The 20,535-nt window shown below is 40.7% G+C and overlaps 1 protein-coding gene across 16 annotated transcripts in view; it reads right to left on the bottom strand.

Annotated features, from left to right (window-relative positions):
* STAU1 (staufen double-stranded RNA binding protein 1) overlaps positions 1–20,535 on the bottom strand; it is an 86,068-nt gene that overhangs the window by 1,328 nt on the left and 64,205 nt on the right. For 12 of the 16 annotated variants that reach the window (XM_061210280.1, XM_061210294.1, XM_061210289.1 and 9 more), the window contains 7 exons: positions 19,955–20,053; positions 6,547–6,777; positions 5,267–5,410; positions 3,318–3,464; positions 1,916–1,991; positions 1,373–1,692; positions 641–763 (listed from right to left, as the gene is read on the bottom strand). In XM_061210280.1, coding sequence (XP_061066263.1) covers positions 641–763; positions 1,373–1,692; positions 1,916–1,991; positions 3,318–3,464; positions 5,267–5,410; positions 6,547–6,777; positions 19,955–20,053 — 1,140 coding nt within the window. The remainder of the gene's footprint in view (positions 1–640; positions 764–1,372; positions 1,693–1,915; positions 1,992–3,317; positions 3,465–5,266; positions 5,411–6,546; positions 6,778–19,954; positions 20,054–20,535) is intronic. The other 4 variants (XM_061210281.1, XM_061210284.1, XM_061210287.1 and 1 more) reach the window with 1 other exon arrangement.

Here is a 20,535-nt window from a genome sequence, read left to right as displayed (position 1 = left end):
AAAATATAAATTAAAAAATGTTATCCATGGTTACCTCACTGAATCACAACCTCTGTTAATTTTATTATATATTGCCTTCTAATATTTTTAACCTGTGGTCACCAGACTGTACAAATTTTACATCCCGCTTTAAAATAAAACCTTATCATGTTTCCATGTTAAAATTAGAATACATTACCCTCGGTGACATTAATATGATGGGGACATTATATTACATCAGGTGAATATACCACAGTTTATGTCAATTAATTTAATCAATTCCTTTTCTTCATTTTAGTATTTCTTACAATAATAATTTCATCTGAACAGAACACCAAAACAAGGGGCTTTCTAAGTTGCCAGAACTTGGGCCTGCAATTCCTTGTTCTGGTCAGAGATGAACTGAATACAGATCTGGAGGCGTTCCAGGATCCAAGTCCGCCTCTCAGGTCAGCAAGGGAAGAGAGGAGAGGGGTTGGCCAAAGCCCATGAGTTCTGATCAACAGAATGAGAAATCAAGCCAGTAATCTAAAAAAAGTCTTCAGAAATATGAAACCTATAAAACAATCAACTGTTCTCGAAGTCTACAGGAAAATCCTTTTCCTATCTTTCTGAGGCCAGCAACAAGCTGGAGCCAGGCCCACCGTGTGGGGTAACATACCATATCGTGGCAGGACTCCACATCCTTTCCGATACCATGGCTGATCAGGGGCGGCTGAGAGGAGCAATTGATAAGAGATACAAATTCGTTCTTGTTGTTCTTGGGGAAGTCTTTGTATTCAACCTAAAGGGGAAAAGAAAACTGAGGCAAGGATAGGAAGGCAGGGAGTACGAGCGGGGCACAGGGCTGTGGCTCTGGGCCCAGTGAACAGAGATGACACCTCTCCCTGGTCTCAGCCTGACTTGTCTACACCAACTCCTACTCAACAGGCACAAGAGACTCACAGTGGGGTCTGCTGCTAAGGGGCACTGAGGGCTGCAGGCAGGATGCCAGGGCCCCAGCTTCCAGAATCTTCCAGGAACCTAAATGTCTACTCAGAAACCCTGGTCTGGAAGAAGCCATGTCCTTTCCTAGCAGGTAGAAAAAGGGCCAGCACAATGAATCTGTTCTCACTGAAGTCTAAATTTGTAACTATCACTGGATTCGAGGCTTTGTTATTACGGTTGGCCTGGATTTTTAAAAATTACCAAAGGTTGAGGATATTCTCTTACCATCCAGGGTTCTAATACTTCCCGTGCCTCCTCCCTTCCTCAGGACCACTCTTTACCATGCTTCCCCCAACCATCCCCCTAGACAAAGAACTTGATTTAAAAAACAAGGTACTTAGTACTGAGAGAAACCAGAGATGACCGCACTGAGGCACAGCCCACACAGCTCAGACCCAACAGTTACCTGGAGTCCCTGGACTCTGGAAAGGTAGTCCAGCTGCTCAGAGGGTCTCGTGAGAGGTCCATGGGGCGCGTGGCCTGAAGAGATGTTATTCTTTAAAACGGTCTCGGCTGTAGGCGAGGTGCCCCCATACAACAATTCACGGGCTATCATGGCAGTTACCGTGGCCTTGGCAGGGTTCGGAGCTACCCTGGTGAACTCTCTGGTGTGATGCCCTTGACTGACTCCTACGGCCTGGGCAACCTCGGGCACCATGGGAAGAATTCCAGCAGGCAGCTGCTGATGACTAAGATAAGGCATCCTGAACTCATCCTCTTTATTGCCTGGGGAGGGACATGCAGACAAATCAACTCAAGTCCACGCGTGCCACGTGGAGAGATGTTGTAAAACCCCACGCTGGCCCTCCCCCAGCACACACAACAGCACAGGGGTAATGCAGAACCAAGCACTGAACACTAACTCATTACCTAGGTACCTGCTATTACCAGGAACCATGCAAAGCCCAGAATCATAGTCAGATCAAGACAATATTAACATCACACTTACTAGTCCCATTTTCATCCCCAGAGCCAGGTTCAAAAAACGTTACTTTTCTTCCATCCCCTGGTTTCTTTATGGGTGTCTTTAAAAAAAAAAAAAAAAAAAAAAAGGCCATGAGCATCAATCAAACTGTTGAAAAATTAGTTCCTTCTGTCCAAAACTAAACAAACTCCAACCAGCACTAATCTTGGTTTATAAACTTTTAAACTATGAGGGCAGTAGCAGAAAGGCCCTCTCCCAAGGCGCCCCCACTGGTCTGCCTGTGCCGCCAATGTGCCCACAGCAGAGCCCCCTGCTTTCTCCCAAAGCACACTCTCAGCCACGTCAGCCTGTCCGCGAACAGCATCTAAGGGATGGGGCCTCTGCTCTGTGCTCACAAGAAGAGCGGGGAACATTTAACCAGAAGGAGCCTGAAGATGTTAGATTGACAGAGCTGACCAAGAAGGAAACTTTTAGGTTGATGCTAAATAATTAAATAAACAAAGAATATTTCCTGGAGCACATGTCCGACTAAAAGATAAGGTGACATATCCAAAGATAACAAATGTAGGGGGAAAATGTTACTAGATAAAAATTTTGCCAAACACAAAGGTCTCCCTTCTGAGAAGGCAAAGGTCCCTATGATGCTCTGTAAGATTTTGGAATGAAAACCCCCAAAGCCAAGTCCAGGATCTCTACAGATTCTCTGATGAGTGTCTGGGATCCCAGTTATTAACTATGTGGTCACAGCTGCTGCCATTTCTCTCTGCTGACAGGACTGACAGACACGACTGAATCAGTCCTGGTGTTTTCAAGTTTATCCTGAAAGGACCATCTAGTGACTGGAAACAAGGTCGGCCAAGGCTTTCATTGAGGGTACTGCTTACCAACCTCGGCAGAAGTGCAATTTTCAATATGGGATCATTTTTGTCTAATGTTCAACTCATAAAGAGAAAGAAATCCCAAATCGAAACTATGGATTTGGCCCTGACTCTAATATCACACTGTCTCAGCGTCCCAAGCATGTTCCACAACTAACAACAGCCTAAGGCTGATGAGTCGTTTATGCAGGACTCACTCTAAGAGCACAAATGATAGACTCACACACTCATTAATTTCAAGTCCAATTAATTACCCGTCATCCCACAAAAGGAGAGGAGCAAGCTGCCCTCCACCAAGCATCCCAGACCACAAAGATACTGAAACAGTAACGACTTAACCCAGCACCACGCTTGGAGCCATGGACATGCAACTCCCCTTCTGACCACATTATAATGAACCAAATGCTAGGACCCTGCTCAGCAGGGCTGCTTTACTGCCAGGAGGATGAAGCCTTGTCCTGAAGCTTAGCCCTGGAGGAGTCAGAGTCCTGAGGTGAGAATGTCATCTTGCAATTAGAGAGCAAGGACACAGAGCCCTGAGCAGTCACCTTCTCCTCTGATTTGAGGGCTGGTTTGGTGGGCTGAGCCTGTGGGACTTTGAAACCAAGGATTTCCAGCATGTTCTCGGCTGCATTGCGTTTGGCCACCTTCTTATTGGTGCCTGATCCTTCTGCAGTGTGGTTTCCCACCTTCACCTGCATAAAGAAGGCAGAACTCAGATCAGGGCTTAACCCTTTAGAATAAAGACTGGTCAGGAACTGAAAAGAACCCAGAATCGTCAGAAGATGGATGGCTTAACAGTGGTGCCCTGGAGCTGGCTTGGACCAGCCTGTGAGAGCCCATTATGAAATCCCGAGGAATTTGGAGAGGTGGTTGTTAAAGGTAGCTATTATTATACACTAAAGTATATAAGCTTATAATTAAACAAATTATTTTAACAAACAGAGGTAATGAATACTTCAAATTCATCACTTCCTAACTGGACTCCATTTTACAATTGTCTATGCTTTTGAGGTTCTTTACACTTGTATGTGTGTGGTGTCAATATGCAGCTACACATCTCTTTCCAACTCAGACGGAAAATGGCCACAGTGAGAGTACTTACACCACAGAAATCTGCAACTACTACTTATCAAAGATTAAGTTATACTGTTGATTGTCTATTCTTAAGCTTCAGTGATGGAGAAAAGGTTAATAATGCAGATTAAGCTTTAAATTGTTGTCAAGTCTGCAGCCATGACATAACTAACACAAAAAACTGAAACTTCCAGTCTTGGAAAATTATTATGTGATTCAGCAAAGAAGCCATTCATATTTAAATGAGTGAAGTTCTGACATGTCTTTGTTGTTAATGTAAATAAAAATATCAACCAGTACTCATGCTAGTACCACAGTTATTCAACAATGACAGGAGCAAACCTCCTTGCTGAACCTGAGAGGAATAAAGAATTCACATGAGTCTCATTCTGTAACGCTGCTATTGGTGACTGTCACACTGAAGTTACAGATGTATGAAATTTACAGGAGTATTACATATTTTTTGTAAATTGTATGCTACACTTCCTTCCTATCAGTAAAATTTATAATATACACATATGTACATATAATACGTGTGCATATGCATGTATAGTCTCCGCACACACTGCCTTCCCCTAAGAGTTGGCTGTTAAACATACTCCAGCACACATCACTGCTTACCATCCCCTTCCAAGCTGGTCTTGACCGCAGACCAAAACCAAAAGCCCTGTGTCACAAAAGAGTCAAGGAAACCCTCCCCGGCCTGTGAAGAGGGGCCTGAGGTTGAATCCCAACTGGGCATCTACCAGCCGTTTGATCCTAGGCAAATTACTGAGCCTCTCAACAAGCTGCAATTTTCTCTTGTACATGGAAGGATCATTACTCTTCCTGCCCTCTGACTGCAGAGGTGAAACACACCAGGCTAACTGATGGTGCTTTATAAAGCTGTAAACTGCTATGCAGAGTGAAGTATTCTGTTTTTCACCAGAAAACACTATTAAATTCAAATCACAAATTCAGCTGCCCGTGTGAATAACTGTTTAATAAGCTAAGTGCATGGGGAAACACTCTGTACAAATCTAAAGTGTAAACCCAACCCCAGACTCCAAATTCTACAGAAGGATCAGGAGGAGCAGAAATAGATCCTTTATATAATTTATAAAACTTCTGAAAAGAACAATATTAACCTTCAAGAAGTAACAAAGAAAAAAAGTTACCCACGATTCCCCCACTCCTCTAAACAGGTGCAGTGAGTCCAGGCTCCTACCTGTTGATACAGCAGCATGTGTGCTGTGCAGACAAGCACGTTTTAAGGCATCAGATTAGTGCAGGCAACATGGTCTAATAACAGTAACATTTGGTGGCAGGGAGTGCCCACTGGACCTGGCCTCCTGGGGAAAGGTGTCCGGCCCCTGGACTACCTCAGGCCCTGAGACAGGAGGCGGTCAGAGAAGGGCCGCCCACAAGCCGGCTGACCCACCTGCATCACAAACTCCCTGCGGCGCGGGAGGCCTCGCTCAGTGAGGAGGAGGTACTCTGGCTCCTTCTCCTTTTTTGCCTGCTGGATCTGGGCCAGTCTGCTAATCGGGTTCATCCCCTGGCCGTATTCCGGGCTGCTTTGTAGCTGAGGAACAATGAATGTAGAAACCATGTGCCATGTTAGTCACAGAAAGGACCTTGCCAATTCAGAGACCAGGACATGACAGTTGATTACTTCTATGTTGTTCTAACGGCTCAGAATTAATCAGATCTTTTTTAAACCTTTTTTTAATTGAAAGATGCCTAATGATTTTCTATGATTGCTCTGAGGTGATTTTAAGCTCTTCTTAGCAAACCAACATCACCATTCACTACGAGTAGGCAAGCATCATTGTAATGTCTGCTTTTGAACAATAAATGTCAACATATGATAGTAATTGAAGAGGTAGAAAAAATATAACAAACTCTTTCTAAAACTTCCCAAAAGTCTACATTATAAGGATGGGTTCCCAGCTTTCTTAACAATGACTCAAAATCCAGAAACCATTAAAAAAAATATATTCAAGCTCTCGCCATGTGGAAAGAACCTAAAAATCCCACAGTTACTTCCTGGTGGCCACCTTCCGTGCCAGTGAATCCTTACCCACTTACCGATTTCGAGGATACTTTAAGTGGAAAAAGGGAACTGCCAGAGTATGCTTTCACACGTACAGAATGCTAACTTGTGTGTGAGAAAAACTTGGATTTTGATACAACATGAAACTATACTGACAATCAGAACGGATCCTGGCATTCATAAATGTCCCCGAATGGACCCCTGTCCCTTCTTTGGGAGGGTGAGGGATAGTATAATTTTTGATAGGTCCTTTAGCGTGACTCAAAAATAAGAAGGTGTATACGTCTGACTCCTACGCCTGCCCCAGACATCTCCCCGCCCAGGAATCTCCTGCGCGTTCAGAACCGCGCACTGGGCAATGAGACGGAGGCAGCGCAATTTAACTATTCTCCCCGCAGATGGGCAGCGTGGCGGCCAACACACAGCTCCTCCCTGTGATCGCACCCAGACGGGCGTGGCCGCTTGCAGAGGCCTCCACTGAAGCCGGCGCAGTGTCCCTGTCGTTGCCTAACCTGGGACTCCTGTGAGAGCGGCACAAGGTGGCCCCGTACAGGCTCCGAGGCCGGGCCTGTGCCTGCCGGCTCCCGACCTCTTTCACCTGCCTTCTAACCCCCCAGCTGCCTCTGGGCAATGAAAACGCCCTCTTCATTCAGAAAAGTCCTTACCCTGACTATGGATTTTGTTTTCTTTTTGATTCTGGGCTTCACTCGCTCAACTGTAGGCAGGGGCGGTAACTTCTTCAGCTCCTCAAGAACAGCTATAGCAGCATTTTTCTTTGAAATCTTCTTGCTCTTCCCTTCACCTTCCCCCACAAACTCCCCAACCGACACCCTGGTCACAAAGCTCTTCATGTGGGGTGGGCCACTCTCCCGGGCAACCTGTTTTAGAGGGAAAGACTGAGTGAAAGCGTGACAGACACTCATTACCAGCTGCACGGCACACTGGTTAGCACACTACTTTACACGAAACACAGGAAAAGGGGAATTGAGGACAAGACCCATTAAATGAAGGGAGTGTAAACATTGATAATCCTGAACGCTTTCTCTTCCCATTTCTTTTTTTTCCCCCAAACTTGTTAATGTTCTCAGGTCTGATGAGTCCAAAACAGACATGGAATAGGGAAACATGTTCTACTCCCGCCCACCCAGGGTCACAGACTGTCCTGAGTTTAGTGAGCTCCCCTGTAAACGGCAGAAAGGAAACTGGCCCAGCAAAGCCCAGAAATAAATGCAGCACACAGAGTTCAAGTTTAATATTTGCTCTGAGCTGCCAGCCAAGATTGAGCTTATTAAATACTGGCTGCTCTACAGCTGTAAAAAGGAATAAGAAAATCTCCAAGCACATAAAGTGATTTCCAGTACATAGTAACTGAAAAAAGCAAACTGCAGAAGAGTGTACAAAGGGTGGGGGGATGTTAAATCTATGTATACATATACACACACATATAAATAGACACACAAGTGTGTGTGTTTATATGCTTATTTTTGCAAAAAGAAACTCAGGAAGCATAAAGCAGAAACCAATGGAATCAGTTTTCTACAGCAGGCGGGAGGGATTGGGGTAGAAAGGGGACGAGATGACACTTCTGAATATATCTTTTTGTGTAGCTTTGACTCTTGGAACCATTTAGTATTACACATATTAAATATATAAGAATAAGTCAACAGAGATGGGGGAAAATACTAAAATGGAATATGAACAGAAACCTAACTGTAATTACAGTGATTACATAATCACGCAGAAGGAAAATAATAATCAAATCCAACCTACATGAGCCAAGATACCCTTGAAAAGAACAACTGAGTTAGCAGACTTACACTGCCAGATTTCAAGACTTTCTGTAAAGTTACAGCACCTACAACATCATAGTATTGTTTAAGGATAAACCAAAAGATCAATAAAACAATAAATAAATTTTAAAAATTAAAAAAAAAAAAGCTTTCTCTTAACTCCATCTCCTCCTGTAGTTACCTTACCTTTAAAAAAAAAAAAAAAAAAAAGATCAATAAAACAGAACAGAATGTAGAAATAGACCTGCACGCAGACAGTCTTTTGATTTTTGGCAAACACACCAAAGCAAATCCAAAGTCTTTTTTTTTAATGACATTGGAGCAACTAGACATCCACGTGGGGAAAAAACTGAACCAAGATCCTAAACTCAACCAAAAACAAAAATTAACTGAAGCTAGAACACAGACCCAAACATGAAAGCTGAAACTATAAAGCTTTCAGAAGAAAACACAGGAGAAAACTTCATGACCATGAGGTTGGCAAAGAATTCTTGAACACAAAAAACACAAATTAGAAGTCCTCAAAATTAAAAACTGCTCATCAAAAGACAACATTTAAAAATTAAAAAGGGAACTCATAGAATGGGAGAGAATATTTGCAATATATGTACCAAACACAGGAATTATATCCAGAACATTTAAAGAATACCTACAAGTCAATAATAAAAAGACAAATATTCAATTAAAAAAATACTTCAACAGGTACTTCTGGCAAGGATGTGGAGCAAGTGGTGGAAGTATAAATTGGTACAATCACTTTGGGAAATAGTTTTGAGCAATTTTTATAAACACCTACCCTTTGACTTAGCAATTCTGAGTGCACCTGCACCCAAGAAGACTTATCAACCTTATTTATAATGGTTCCCAACTATCCAATATCTATCAATAGGACAATGGATAAATTAGAGTTTTATATTCATACACTGGAATACCACTCAGCATTAAACTACTGATACACATGGGTAAGACTTAAAAGCATTCTGTTAAGGATAAGAAACTCAACACCCAACAATCCATATTATATCTTTTTTTTTTTTAACATCTTTATTGGAGTATAATTGCTTTACAATGTTGTGTTAGTTTCTGCTGTATAACAAAGTGAATCGGCTATACGTATACATATACCCCCACATCCCCTCCCTCTTGCATCTCCCTCCCACCCTCCCTATCCCACCCCTCTAGGTGGTCACAAAGCACCGAGCTGATCTCCCTGTGCTATGCAGCTGCTTCCCACTAGCTATCTATTTTATGTTTGGTAATGTATATATGTCAATGCTACTCTTTCACTTCATCCCAGCTTACCCTTCCCCCTCCCCGTGTCCTCAAGTCCATTCTCTACGTCTGCATCTTTATTCCTGTCCTGCCCCTAGGTTCATGAGAACCAGTTTTGTTTTGTATTTTTTTAAGATTCCATACATGTGTTAACATACTGTATTTGCTTTCTCTTTCTGACTTCCATATGACCCAGCAATCCCATTACTGGGCATATACCCTGAGAAAACCATAATTCAAAAAGAGACATGTACCACAATGTTCACTGCAGCACTATTTACAATAGCCAGGACATGGAAGCAACCTAAGTGTCCATCAACAGATGAATGGATAGAGAAGATGTGGCACATATATACAATGGAATATTACTCAGCCATAAAAAGAAAACGAAATTGAGTTATTTGTAGTGAGGTGGATGGACCTAGAGTCTGTTATACAGAGTGAAGTAAGTCACATTGTATCTTTTTATTTATATGAAGTCTAAGAACACAGAAAACAAAATCTATAGTGATTACAGAAAGCAGCTTCTTCTGGCTGGAAAGGAGCACAGGGACTTATGGAGGTTATGATAATGTTCTGTATCTTGATCTGGGTAGTGAATCATGGGTTTTTACACATGTTAAAATTTAATGGGCTGTGCACTTAAGATACATACATTACTGTATAATAGACTGTTAGCATAGGGAAAAAATAATCCAAGCAAGTTAGGAAAACAATGCTCTGAATATACACATTCAGTGTAAAGATAAAAAGAACTGCAAAGATAACTTAAACTTGGACTTCCCTGGTGGTGTAATGGTTAAGAATCCGCCTGCCAATGCAGGGGACACGGGTTCGAGCCCTGGTCCGGGAAGATCCCACATGCCGCAGAGCAACTAAGCCCGTGCGCCACAACTACTGAGCCTACACGCTGCAACTACTTAAGTCCACGCGCCTAGAGCCCATGCTCCGCAAGAGAAGCCACTGCAATGAGAAGCCCTCACACCGCAACGAAGAGTAGCCCGCTGCAAGTAGAGAAAGCCCGCGCAGCAATGAAGACCCAACGCAGCCAAAAATTTTTTTTAAAATTTTTTTAATTAAAAAAAAAAAGGGCTTCCCTGGTGGCGCAGTGGTTAAGAATCCACCTGCCAATGCAGGGGGACATGGGTTTGAGCCCTGGTCTGGGAAGATCCCACATGCCGCGGAGCAACTGAGCCCGTGAGCCACAACTGCTGAGCCTGCGCGTCTGGAGCCTGTGCTCTGCAACGGGAGAGGCCATGACGGTGAGAGGCCCGCGCACCGCGATGAAGAGTGGCCCCCACTCGCCGCAACTGGAGAAAGCCCTCGCACAGAAATGAAGACCCAACACAGCCAAAAATAAATAAATAAATAAATAAATAAATAAATAAATAAAAATTAAAAAAAAAATTCTATTAAAAAAAAAAGAAAATGTTCTTCAACTGGTAAATTCATGAATAAGTTGTGGTACATCCATACAATGGAACATTATTCAGAAATAAAAAGAAATGAACTACTGATAGGTATAACATAATGCAGATTTTGAGTCCATATGTTAAGTTAAAAAGCCACACAAAAGGCAATATACTCTTGCCAGTAGATTTGTAATCTTGTAATCTGGAAAGATCACAAATTTCCAAATGGACAACATTGAACACACTGTATCTGGTTGGCCATTTGTTAAAAGGTGAGAGGCCTGAGGGAAGGAACAGTACAAGGAACTTTGGCCTTTGTTATCATGATTTACAATTATGGAAAGGTCATGTCTGGGTTGTGTTTTCTAAGATGGCTTTATATTTTTATGTGCTCCCTCCAGGCTTCTCAAAATGTTATTACTCATCCCATTAAATAAATAGATAAAGGGAAAGCCCAAAAGGGAAAAAAAAAAAGGCAATAAATTCTATAATTCCATGTACGTAATATTTTGAAAAAAAGCAAAACTGTAGGGACAGACATGAGATCAATGGTTGCCCAAGGCTGAGGATGGAGGGAAGGGATTGACTGCAAGGGGACACAGGGGAAACTTTATGGGGTGAAAGATGTTCTTTATCTTAATTGTGGTGATAGTTACACAACCATACCATCAAAACATATCAAATTACATACTTAAATAGGATGAATTTTACTTTACATAAATTATACCTCAAGAAATCGGACCGCTCATCCCCCCGCCCCCCCGGCCAAAGAAAAGCTGATAGAGGCATATCAAAGGATACAGGAGCTAGCCTGAATGGCAATTTGAACATTAAAATGATTAGCAACAATAATGGAGTAACACTTTGAATGCATCTATACTAATATAAATTAATATAATGTAAGGCAGGAGGAGATTTTCTCTGGACATGCAGAAAATCAATGTTTGACATCCACCACAGTAATAATTGGTGCTGGGAAGAATTATCAATGACTGCTAGAAACACTGGGGAACTCTGTAAGGGCATAGCCTTCAAGCATCTCCCCATAGGTTATGGATTAACTATAAATGGAAAGGAAGTCTCCACAGAGTGGCACACATCTGGTGTAGGCAATGAAACTAATATCACTAACACTCAGATAAAATGACATCATGTGCTGCTGAGAAGAACCAACATTACTTCTGTAGTGTTCCCTGCCAAAAACTGCATAACCTGAAACTAATCATGAGGAAACAATCCGACAAACCCAAATTGAGGGCCATTCTACAAAATAACTGACTTTTAAAAATACCAATATCAAAAAAAAAAAAAAAAAAAACCAATATCATATATACAGATTGCCAACAAACACATGAGAGAATGCGCAACATCATTAATCATTAGAGAAATGCATATCAAAACTACAATGAGATATCATCTCACAGCAGTCAGAATGGCCATCATCAAAAAATCTAGAAACAGTAAATGCTGGAGAGGGTGTGGAGAAAAGGGAACACTCTTGCACTGTTGGTGGGAATGTAAATTGATACAGCCACTATGGACAACAGTATGGAGGTTCCTTAAAAAACTAAAAATAGAACTACCATACGACCCAGCAATCCCGCTACTGGGCATATACCCTGAGAAAACCATAATTCAAAAAGAGTCATGTACCAAAATGTTCATTGCAGCTCTATTTACTACAGCCAGGACATGGAAGCAACCTAAGTGTCCATCAACAGATGAATGGATAAAGAAGATGTGGCACATATATACAATGGAATATTACTCAGCCATAAAAAGAAACGAAATTGAGTTATTTGTAGTGAGGTGGATGGACCTAGAGTCTGTCATACAGAGTGAAGTAAGTCAGAAAGAGAAAAACAAATACGGTATGCTAACACATATATATGGAATCTAAGAAAAAATAAAAAAAGGTCATGAAGAACCTAGGGGCAAGACGGGAATAAAGACACAGACCTACTAGAGAATGGACTTGAGGATATGGGGAGGGGGAAGGCTAAGCTGGGACGAAGTGAGAGAGTGGCATGGACATATATACACTACCAAATGTAAAATAGATAGCTAGTGGGAAGCAGCCGCATAGCACAGGGAGATCAGCTCGGTGCTTTGTGACCACCTAGAGGGGTGGGATAGGGAGGGTGGGAGGGAGGGAGATGCAAGAGGGAAGAGATATGGGAACATATGTATATGTATAACTGATTCACTTTGTTATACAGCAGAAACTAACACACCATTGTAAAGCAATTATACTCCAATAAAGATGTTGAAAAAAAATACCAATACCATAAAAGACAAAAAAAAAAAAAAAAAAAAACCGCTGAGGAACTGTTACAGATTAAAGGAGACTAAAGAGATGCATCAGCTAAACGCAACATGTGATCCTGTACCAGACTCAAGACCAGGAAAATACTTTCTCTAAAGGACATCATGGGGACAACGGGCAATACGTGAATCTAGGATGTGTGTCAGGTGACAGTATTACAGCAATGCTAAATTTCCTGTATTGACAATCAGATTATAGTTATTTTAAGATAATGTCCTTGTTCTTAAGAGACACATACTGAAATATTAGGAGTCAAAGGGCATGATGTCTGCCACTTGCTCTCAAATGATTCAGCAGAATAAAAAATAGAAAAATATGTACATTTACAGAGGAAAAAAAAGCAAATGTGCTAAAATGTTAACCACTGGTGAATCGATGTGAAGGATACATTCACTGCCCTACGCTTGCAACTCTTCCATTGGTTTGAAATGTTTCAAAATAAAAAGTTGAAAAGATGGCTAGGAAAACTGTGTGAGCCCAAGAACTGGCTGTGCTGTGCTCAAAGGTGAGAAAGGGAGGCATCTCAGAGAGCAGCCTCACCGCCCTACAAAGGAAGAGGTTTGTTGGGAAGAGCCCCGCTCGCACAGGCGCCTGCAGACTGATCGTAGAGAGCCCCCCGGATGCCCTCCCACACCGACAGCCTATATTCCAAATGCTCCCTCCTTGAACAGTGCTCTCCGCGTCCTCAGATGAGACTCGAAAACGAAGAGTAGCCACCCTGATGGCTCACTTCAGATTCACAGTCCATCCTGGTCCCTCAGCAACCATTTTCATTGTCTGCTCACATCATAATCCCACCAATCTACATCTGCAATGTAACCTAGAATGTATTTAGTGGGATCAAGTCACAACTGCCTCCCAGTGACTGTATCAATCAGCACCGTAACATTTTCTAACTAAAACTATGTATTTTATCAAAACTCTAGCTGTATACATTTTTCTGAAAAGCTATGAATGGCTCCTGTCTCCTCTATTGCACACTTAACTCAGCTTCCAACATGACATATCTTACTATCTGTCAAAAAAAAAAAACAAAAAAACTATTCTATTCATTTATTCAATAAGTATTTCCCGAGCATCCAATATAGGCGAGGGAATCTTCCAGGTGCCAGAGATAGAACTGTGGGGAAAAATGAAAGCTTTGCTCAACCTAATAATGGAAGCTAATATGAACTTTTAATATAAGCACTCATATTAACAAACTCAATGACACTACCTACACACAAACTGTCATGTTTCTAATTATTACTTTAAGAGATATTCACCACCACAGGGCACTCCCACAATTTCTTTTGTGACTACCTGACAATACCCTGCTAAGTGTTACATATTCCTGAACAGAAGTATGAAAGCCAAATCTAAAACCTAAACAAAAGTATAGGTGGGACAGAGGCAATCTGGTCCCCAAATCCCAAAGAGCAAAAAATATAAAATGGCAATCCCTCACTAGGGTCCAGAAAGCTCTGTGACTCTCAGGCAAAGCAGCAATTGGTGTGGGCAGGTGACAAGCTTCACAGGATCTAGGGCCCTGGCCCCAGCAGTCACCTCTGTAACCCTTAGGTGACCCGAGAAGCCAGGCATCTCCCATTCCCACAATCTTTGTACCCCTCCCTCCAATCTTTAAACATCCATTCTTGTGCCACACTAATCCCTCAGCAGGAGGGAAAGAAGCATTTCCTCCCTTTCCCGCAACAGGTTCCCAGGGAGACCTTGTGGCTTCTCCGGGTGAAGCTCCCACCTAGTTCCCACTCAAGAACTAGCCCTATTATTCTGTGTGTCCCCTGTCTCATCGCCTCCCTGGCCACCACCTCCCACCCAGAACAGAGGCAGAAAGGCTGGAAGGGATGTAGGGCCAGGTAAGATGGCAGCCCGAGAGCCATCTGGTGCGCTGCACTCTGGAAAGGGGACAATATAAACTGGTGCTGCCTGCCAGGAAGGGGCAGGGATGGGTGTGGGGGGGGGGGGTGTGGGATGGCCCTGTGAGCCAAGTGCCTCTCCCTACCCCCACCTGTGCCTCATGGCAACAGATGAGTTTGGAGGTCAGAAATCACCATCACTCAGCTGATGGCATAAGGACTGAACTCAGGAGCCAGTTTAGGGCACTAGCACATAATAGAAGAAGGTATATATTTCATGAGAGTCAGACATGAAATTTGGGGATCACCTAACTACAAAATTAAAGTATTTTATAGGACAATAAACTTCAGGTAGACTTTTTAAAAAAGAAATAGGCCAAAAGAAGTTTATGAACCACTTAAAATTGTTTTAAGCAGATGTCCCACCTCAAATTACATTTGCCTGAAGTAACAAATATGTTGAGTTTTAAAGTTCTTTGGAAGACTAAACCTATACTCTTTATAACTTTGAAAGACCAAATAGTTGATAAAGAAATCTATTAAAACACAACCTTGCATAACCAAGCACAGAAATCAAAAGAAAGAATTTGCAAAGAATTTTTGAAAATTAGGGAAACTTTTAAAAAAATTCCCCCTTACCTGCATAATCTATTTGGACTCACTGTGTCTTTGAAGGAAACACATACTAAATGCACTTTATTTTCCATTTTGAACTAACAATCATTAATTGTTGTTTTTAGACCACAGTCTCCAACAACAAATGAGGTTATTAAATGGGTGAACTGGGAGGCACACACTGGACAATGACAAAACTTATGTCTTTTTAACAATTACTCTGACATTTTTAGGGATCACTTAAGGAGATTCTTAATATTTGGAGGGTAGCAGATGCTTCTGAGACTCTTATGAAGGCAACGGACCCTCCTGCCAGAAGAAAACACATGTGAACATCAACAGGATCCCCTTCAGACCATTTTAGGAGGTTCATAGACCTACAGAGGCCATCTGTGGACCGTCTAGAGATCCATGGCTGCCCTAGGAAAAAATACTGCTTTGCTAAATAAATATAAAGTTTGAATCTTCGATGGAGAAATCAAAAGCTTTACAGACAAGCAAAAGCTAAGAGAATTCAGCACCACCAAACCAGCTCTACAACAAATGCTAAAGGAACTTCTCTAAGTGGGAAACACAAGAGAAGAAAAGGACCTACAAAAACAAACCCAAAACAATTAAGAAAATGGTCATAGAACATACATATCGATAATTACCTTAAACGTGAATGGATTAAATGCTCCAACCAAAAGACACAGGCTTGCTGAATGGATACAAAAACAAGACCCATATATATGCTGTCTACAAGAGACCCACTTCAGACCTAGGGACACATACAGACTGAAAGTGAGGGGATGGAAAAAGACATTCCATGCAAATGGAAATCAAAAGAAAGCTGGAGTAGCAATACTCATATCAGATAAAATAGACTTTAAAATAAAGAATGTTACAAGAGACAAGGAAGGACACTACATAATGATCAAGGGATCAATCCAAGAAGAAGATATAACAATTATAAATATATATGCACCCAACATAGGAGCACCTCAATACATAAGGCAACTGCTAACAGCTATAAAAGAGGAAATTGACAGTAACACAGTAATAGTGGGGGACTTTTAACACCTCACTTACAGCAATGGACAGATCATCCAAAATGAAAATAAATAAGGAAACAGAAGCTTTAAATGACACAACAGACCAGATAGATTTAATTGATATTTATAGGACATTCCATCCAAAAACAGATTACACTTTTTTCTCAAGTGCGCATGGAACATTCTCCAGGATACATCACATCTTGGGTCACAAATCAAGCCACGGTAAATTTAAGAAAACTGAAATCATATCAAGCATCTTTTCTGACCACAACGCTATGAGATTAGAAATGAATTACAGGGAAAAAAACGTAAAAAACACAAACACATGGAGGCTAAACAATATGTTACTAAATAACCAAGAGATCACTGAAGAAATCAAAGAGGAAATCAAAAAATACCTAGAGACAAATGACAATGAAAACACGACGATCCAAAATCTATGGGATGCAGCAAAAGCAGTTCTAAGAGGGAAGTTTATAGCTATACAAGCCTACCTCAAGAAACAAGAAAAATCTCAAATAAACAATCTAAACTTACACCTAAAGGAATTAGAGAAAGAAGAACAAACAAAACCCAAAGTTAGCAAAAGGAAAGAAATCATAAAGATCAGAGCAGAAATAAATGAAATAGAAACAAAGAAAACAACAGCAAAGATCAATAAAACTAAAAGCTGGTTCTTTGAGAAGATAAACAAAATTGATAAACCATTAGCCAGACTCATCAAGAAAAAGAGGGAGAGGACTCAAATCAATGAAATTAGAAATGAAAAAGGAGAAGCTACAACAGACACCGCAGAAATACAAAGCATCCTAAGAGACTACTACAAGCAACTCTATGCCAATAAAACGGACAACCTGGAAGAAATGGACAAATTCTTACAAAGGTATAACCTTCCAAGACTGAACCAGGAAGAAATAGAAAATATGAACAGACCAATCGCAAGTAATGAAGTAGAAACTGTGATTAAAAATCTTCCAACAAACAAAAGTCCAGGACCAGATGGCTTCACAGGTGAATTCTATCAAACATTTAGAGAAGAGCTAACACCCATCCTTCTCAAACTCTTCCAAAAAATTGCAGAGGAAGGAACACTCCCAAACTCATTCTAGGAGGCCACCATCACCCTGATACCAAAACCAGACAAAGATACTACAAAAAAAGAAAATTACAGACCAATATCACTGATGAATATAGATGCAAAAGTCCTCAACAAAATACTAGCAAACAGAATCCAACAACACATTAAAAGGATCATACACCAGTGGGATTTATCCCAGGGATGCAAGGATTCTTCAATATATGCAAATCAATCAATGTGATACATCACATTAACAAATTGAAGAAGAAAAACCATATGATCATCTCAATAGATGCAGAAAAAGCTTTTGACAAAATTCAACACCCATTTATGATAAAAACTCTCCAGAAAGTGGGCACAGAGGGAACCTACCTCAACATAATAAAGGCCATATATGACAAGCCCACAGCAAACATCATTCTCAATGGTGAAAAACTGAAAGCATTTCCTCTAAGATCAGGAACAAGACAAGGATATCCACTCTCACCACTATTATTCAACATAGTTTTGGAAGTCCTAGCCACGGCAATCAGAGAAGAAAAAGAAATAAAAGGAATACAAGTTGGAAAAGAAGAAGTAAAACTGTCACTGTTTGCAGATGACATGATACTATACATAGAGAATCTTAAAGATGCCACCAGAAAACTACTAGAGCTAATCAATGAATTTGGTAAAGTTGCAGGATACAAAATTAATGCACAGAAATCTCTTGCATTCCTATACACTAATGATGAAAAATCTGAAAGAGAAATTAAGGAAACACTCCCATTTACCATTGCAACAAAAAGAATAAAATACCTAGGAATAAACCTACCTAGGGAGACAAAAAACCTGTATGCAGAAAACTACAAGACACTGATGAAAGAAATTAAAGATGACACCAACAGACAGAGAGGTATACCATGTTCTCGGATTGGAAGAATCAGTATTGTGAAAATGACTATACTAACCAAAGCAATCTACAGATTCAATGCAATCCCTATCAAATTACCAATGGCATTTTTTTATGGAGCTAGAACAAAAAAATCTTAAAATTTGTATGGAGACACAAAAGACCCCGAATAGCCAAAGTAGTCTTGAGGGAAAAGAACGGAGCTGGAGGAATCAGACTCCCTGACTTCAGACTATACTACAAAGCTACAGTAATCAAGACGATATGGTACTAGCACAAAAACAGAAACACAGATCAATGGAACAAGATAGAAAGCCCAGAGATAAACCCACGCACCTATGGTCAACTAATCTATGACACAGGAGGCAAGGATATACAATGGAGGAAAGACAGTCTCTTCAATAACTGGTGCTGGAAAAACTGGACAGCTACATGTAAAAGAATGAAATTAGAACACTCCCTAACACCATACACAAGAATAAACTCAAAGTGGATTAGAGACCTAAATGTAAGACCGGACACTATACAACTCTTAGAGGAAAACATAGGAAGAACGCTCTTTGACATAAATCACAGCAAGATCTTTTTTGATCCACCTCCTAGAGTAATGGAAATCAAAACAAAAATAAACAAATGGGACCTAATGAAACTTCAAAGCTTTTGCACAGCAAAGGAAACCATAAACAAGACGAAAAGACAACCCTCAGAATGGGAGAAAATATTTGCAAACGAATCAACAAAGGATTAATATCCAAAATATATAAACAGCTCATGCAGCTCAATATTAAAAAAACAAACCCAGTCCAAAAATGGGCAGAAGACCTAAACAGACAGTTCTCCAAAGACATACGGATAGCCAAGAAGCACATGAAAAGCTGCTCAACATCACTAATTATTAGAGAAATGCAAATCAAAACTACAATGAGGTATCACCTCACACCAGTTAGAATGGGTATCATCAGAAAATCTACAAACAACAAATGCTGTTGTTTTTGTTGGGGTGTGGGGTGTGGAGAAAGAGAACCCTCTTGCACGGTTGGTGGGAATGTAAATTGATACAGTCACTATGGAGAACAGTATGGAGGTTCCTTAAAAAACTAAAAATAGAATTACCATATGATCCAGCGATCCGACTACTGGGCATATACCCAGAGAAAACCATAATTCAAAAAGACACATGCACCCCAATGCTCACTGCAGCACTATTTACAATAGCCAGGTCATGGAAGCAACGTAAATGCCCATCGACAGACGAACAGATAAAGAAGATGTGGTACATATATACAACGGAATATTACTCAGCCATAAAAAGGAACAAAATTGGGTCATTTGTAGAGACGTGGATGGATCTAGAGACTGTCATACAGAGTGAAGTAAATCAGAAAGAGAAGAGCAAATATCGTATATTAATGCATATATGTGAAACCTAAAAAAATGGTACAGATGAACCGGTTTGCAGGGCAGAAACTGAGACACAGATGTAGAGAACAAACGTATGGACACCAAGGGGGGAAAGCGGCGGGGAGGATGAATTGGGAGACTGGGATTGGTATACACTGATGTGTATAAAATGGATAACTAATAAGAACCTGCTGTATAAAAAAATAAAACTCAAAAAAAATGTATATATTCTTCTGTTAATAAAACATGATTACTTAAAAATAAATAAATAAAAAGTTTGAATCTTAAATTTGAAGATTCACATATATATGATTATCATTCCAATGTTATTTAAGAAAAATACAATTCCGATGATGAACACCAACAGTATAATAGATGTGTAAAATAAGCTTACCTCAAAATTCACAGGCAAGTTCCGTTTAAGTGCAATCTCAAATACTTGACTTATTTCAGATTTATTGAGATTTTCTTCTTCTGATTCTCTTCCATTCACCTAAAGGAAGAATAATTGGTTAGTAGTGAACTCTTGTTAAAGCGGTCAAGATCCCAGCTGTGATGATAAACCTTAAAAGCACTGAAACTAGGCTTTATGGATGCAGCAGTAACCCCGTGAACAGAGCCACATGTGTTCCATGTGTCACTGAAATCAAAAGGTTAAAAAAACGTGTCCTATCAAACTTTGGCTAGTTTCTACCTCATAAATCCAACATAAACAGTCCACACATAACAGGCCTTTGGATATGGATCAGCCTAATCGCGTTGTAGTGAGCCACGGCCGCTCAGGAAGAGGGACTCCCGAAGCCCCCTCAAGGACTGGCAAGCCACATTCTGGAAAAAGTCCAAGTACAGTCTATGTGGGGCATGGCAAGGACAAATGTAAGTCTCTCCACCTAGGTATGTGGGTTTCTTATTTGGACAAAAAAATCCCTGGAAACCACTTTTTAAAAAAAGATGCAGTGGAACAATTACAAAACC

Source organism: Eubalaena glacialis, chromosome 13, assembly GCF_028564815.1.
Source record: "Eubalaena glacialis isolate mEubGla1 chromosome 13, mEubGla1.1.hap2.+ XY, whole genome shotgun sequence".
Lineage (NCBI taxonomy): Eukaryota > Metazoa > Chordata > Mammalia > Artiodactyla > Balaenidae > Eubalaena > Eubalaena glacialis.
The sequence above is the reverse complement of the archived record's forward strand: the minus strand, read 5'-3'. Positions and strand labels throughout refer to the sequence as shown.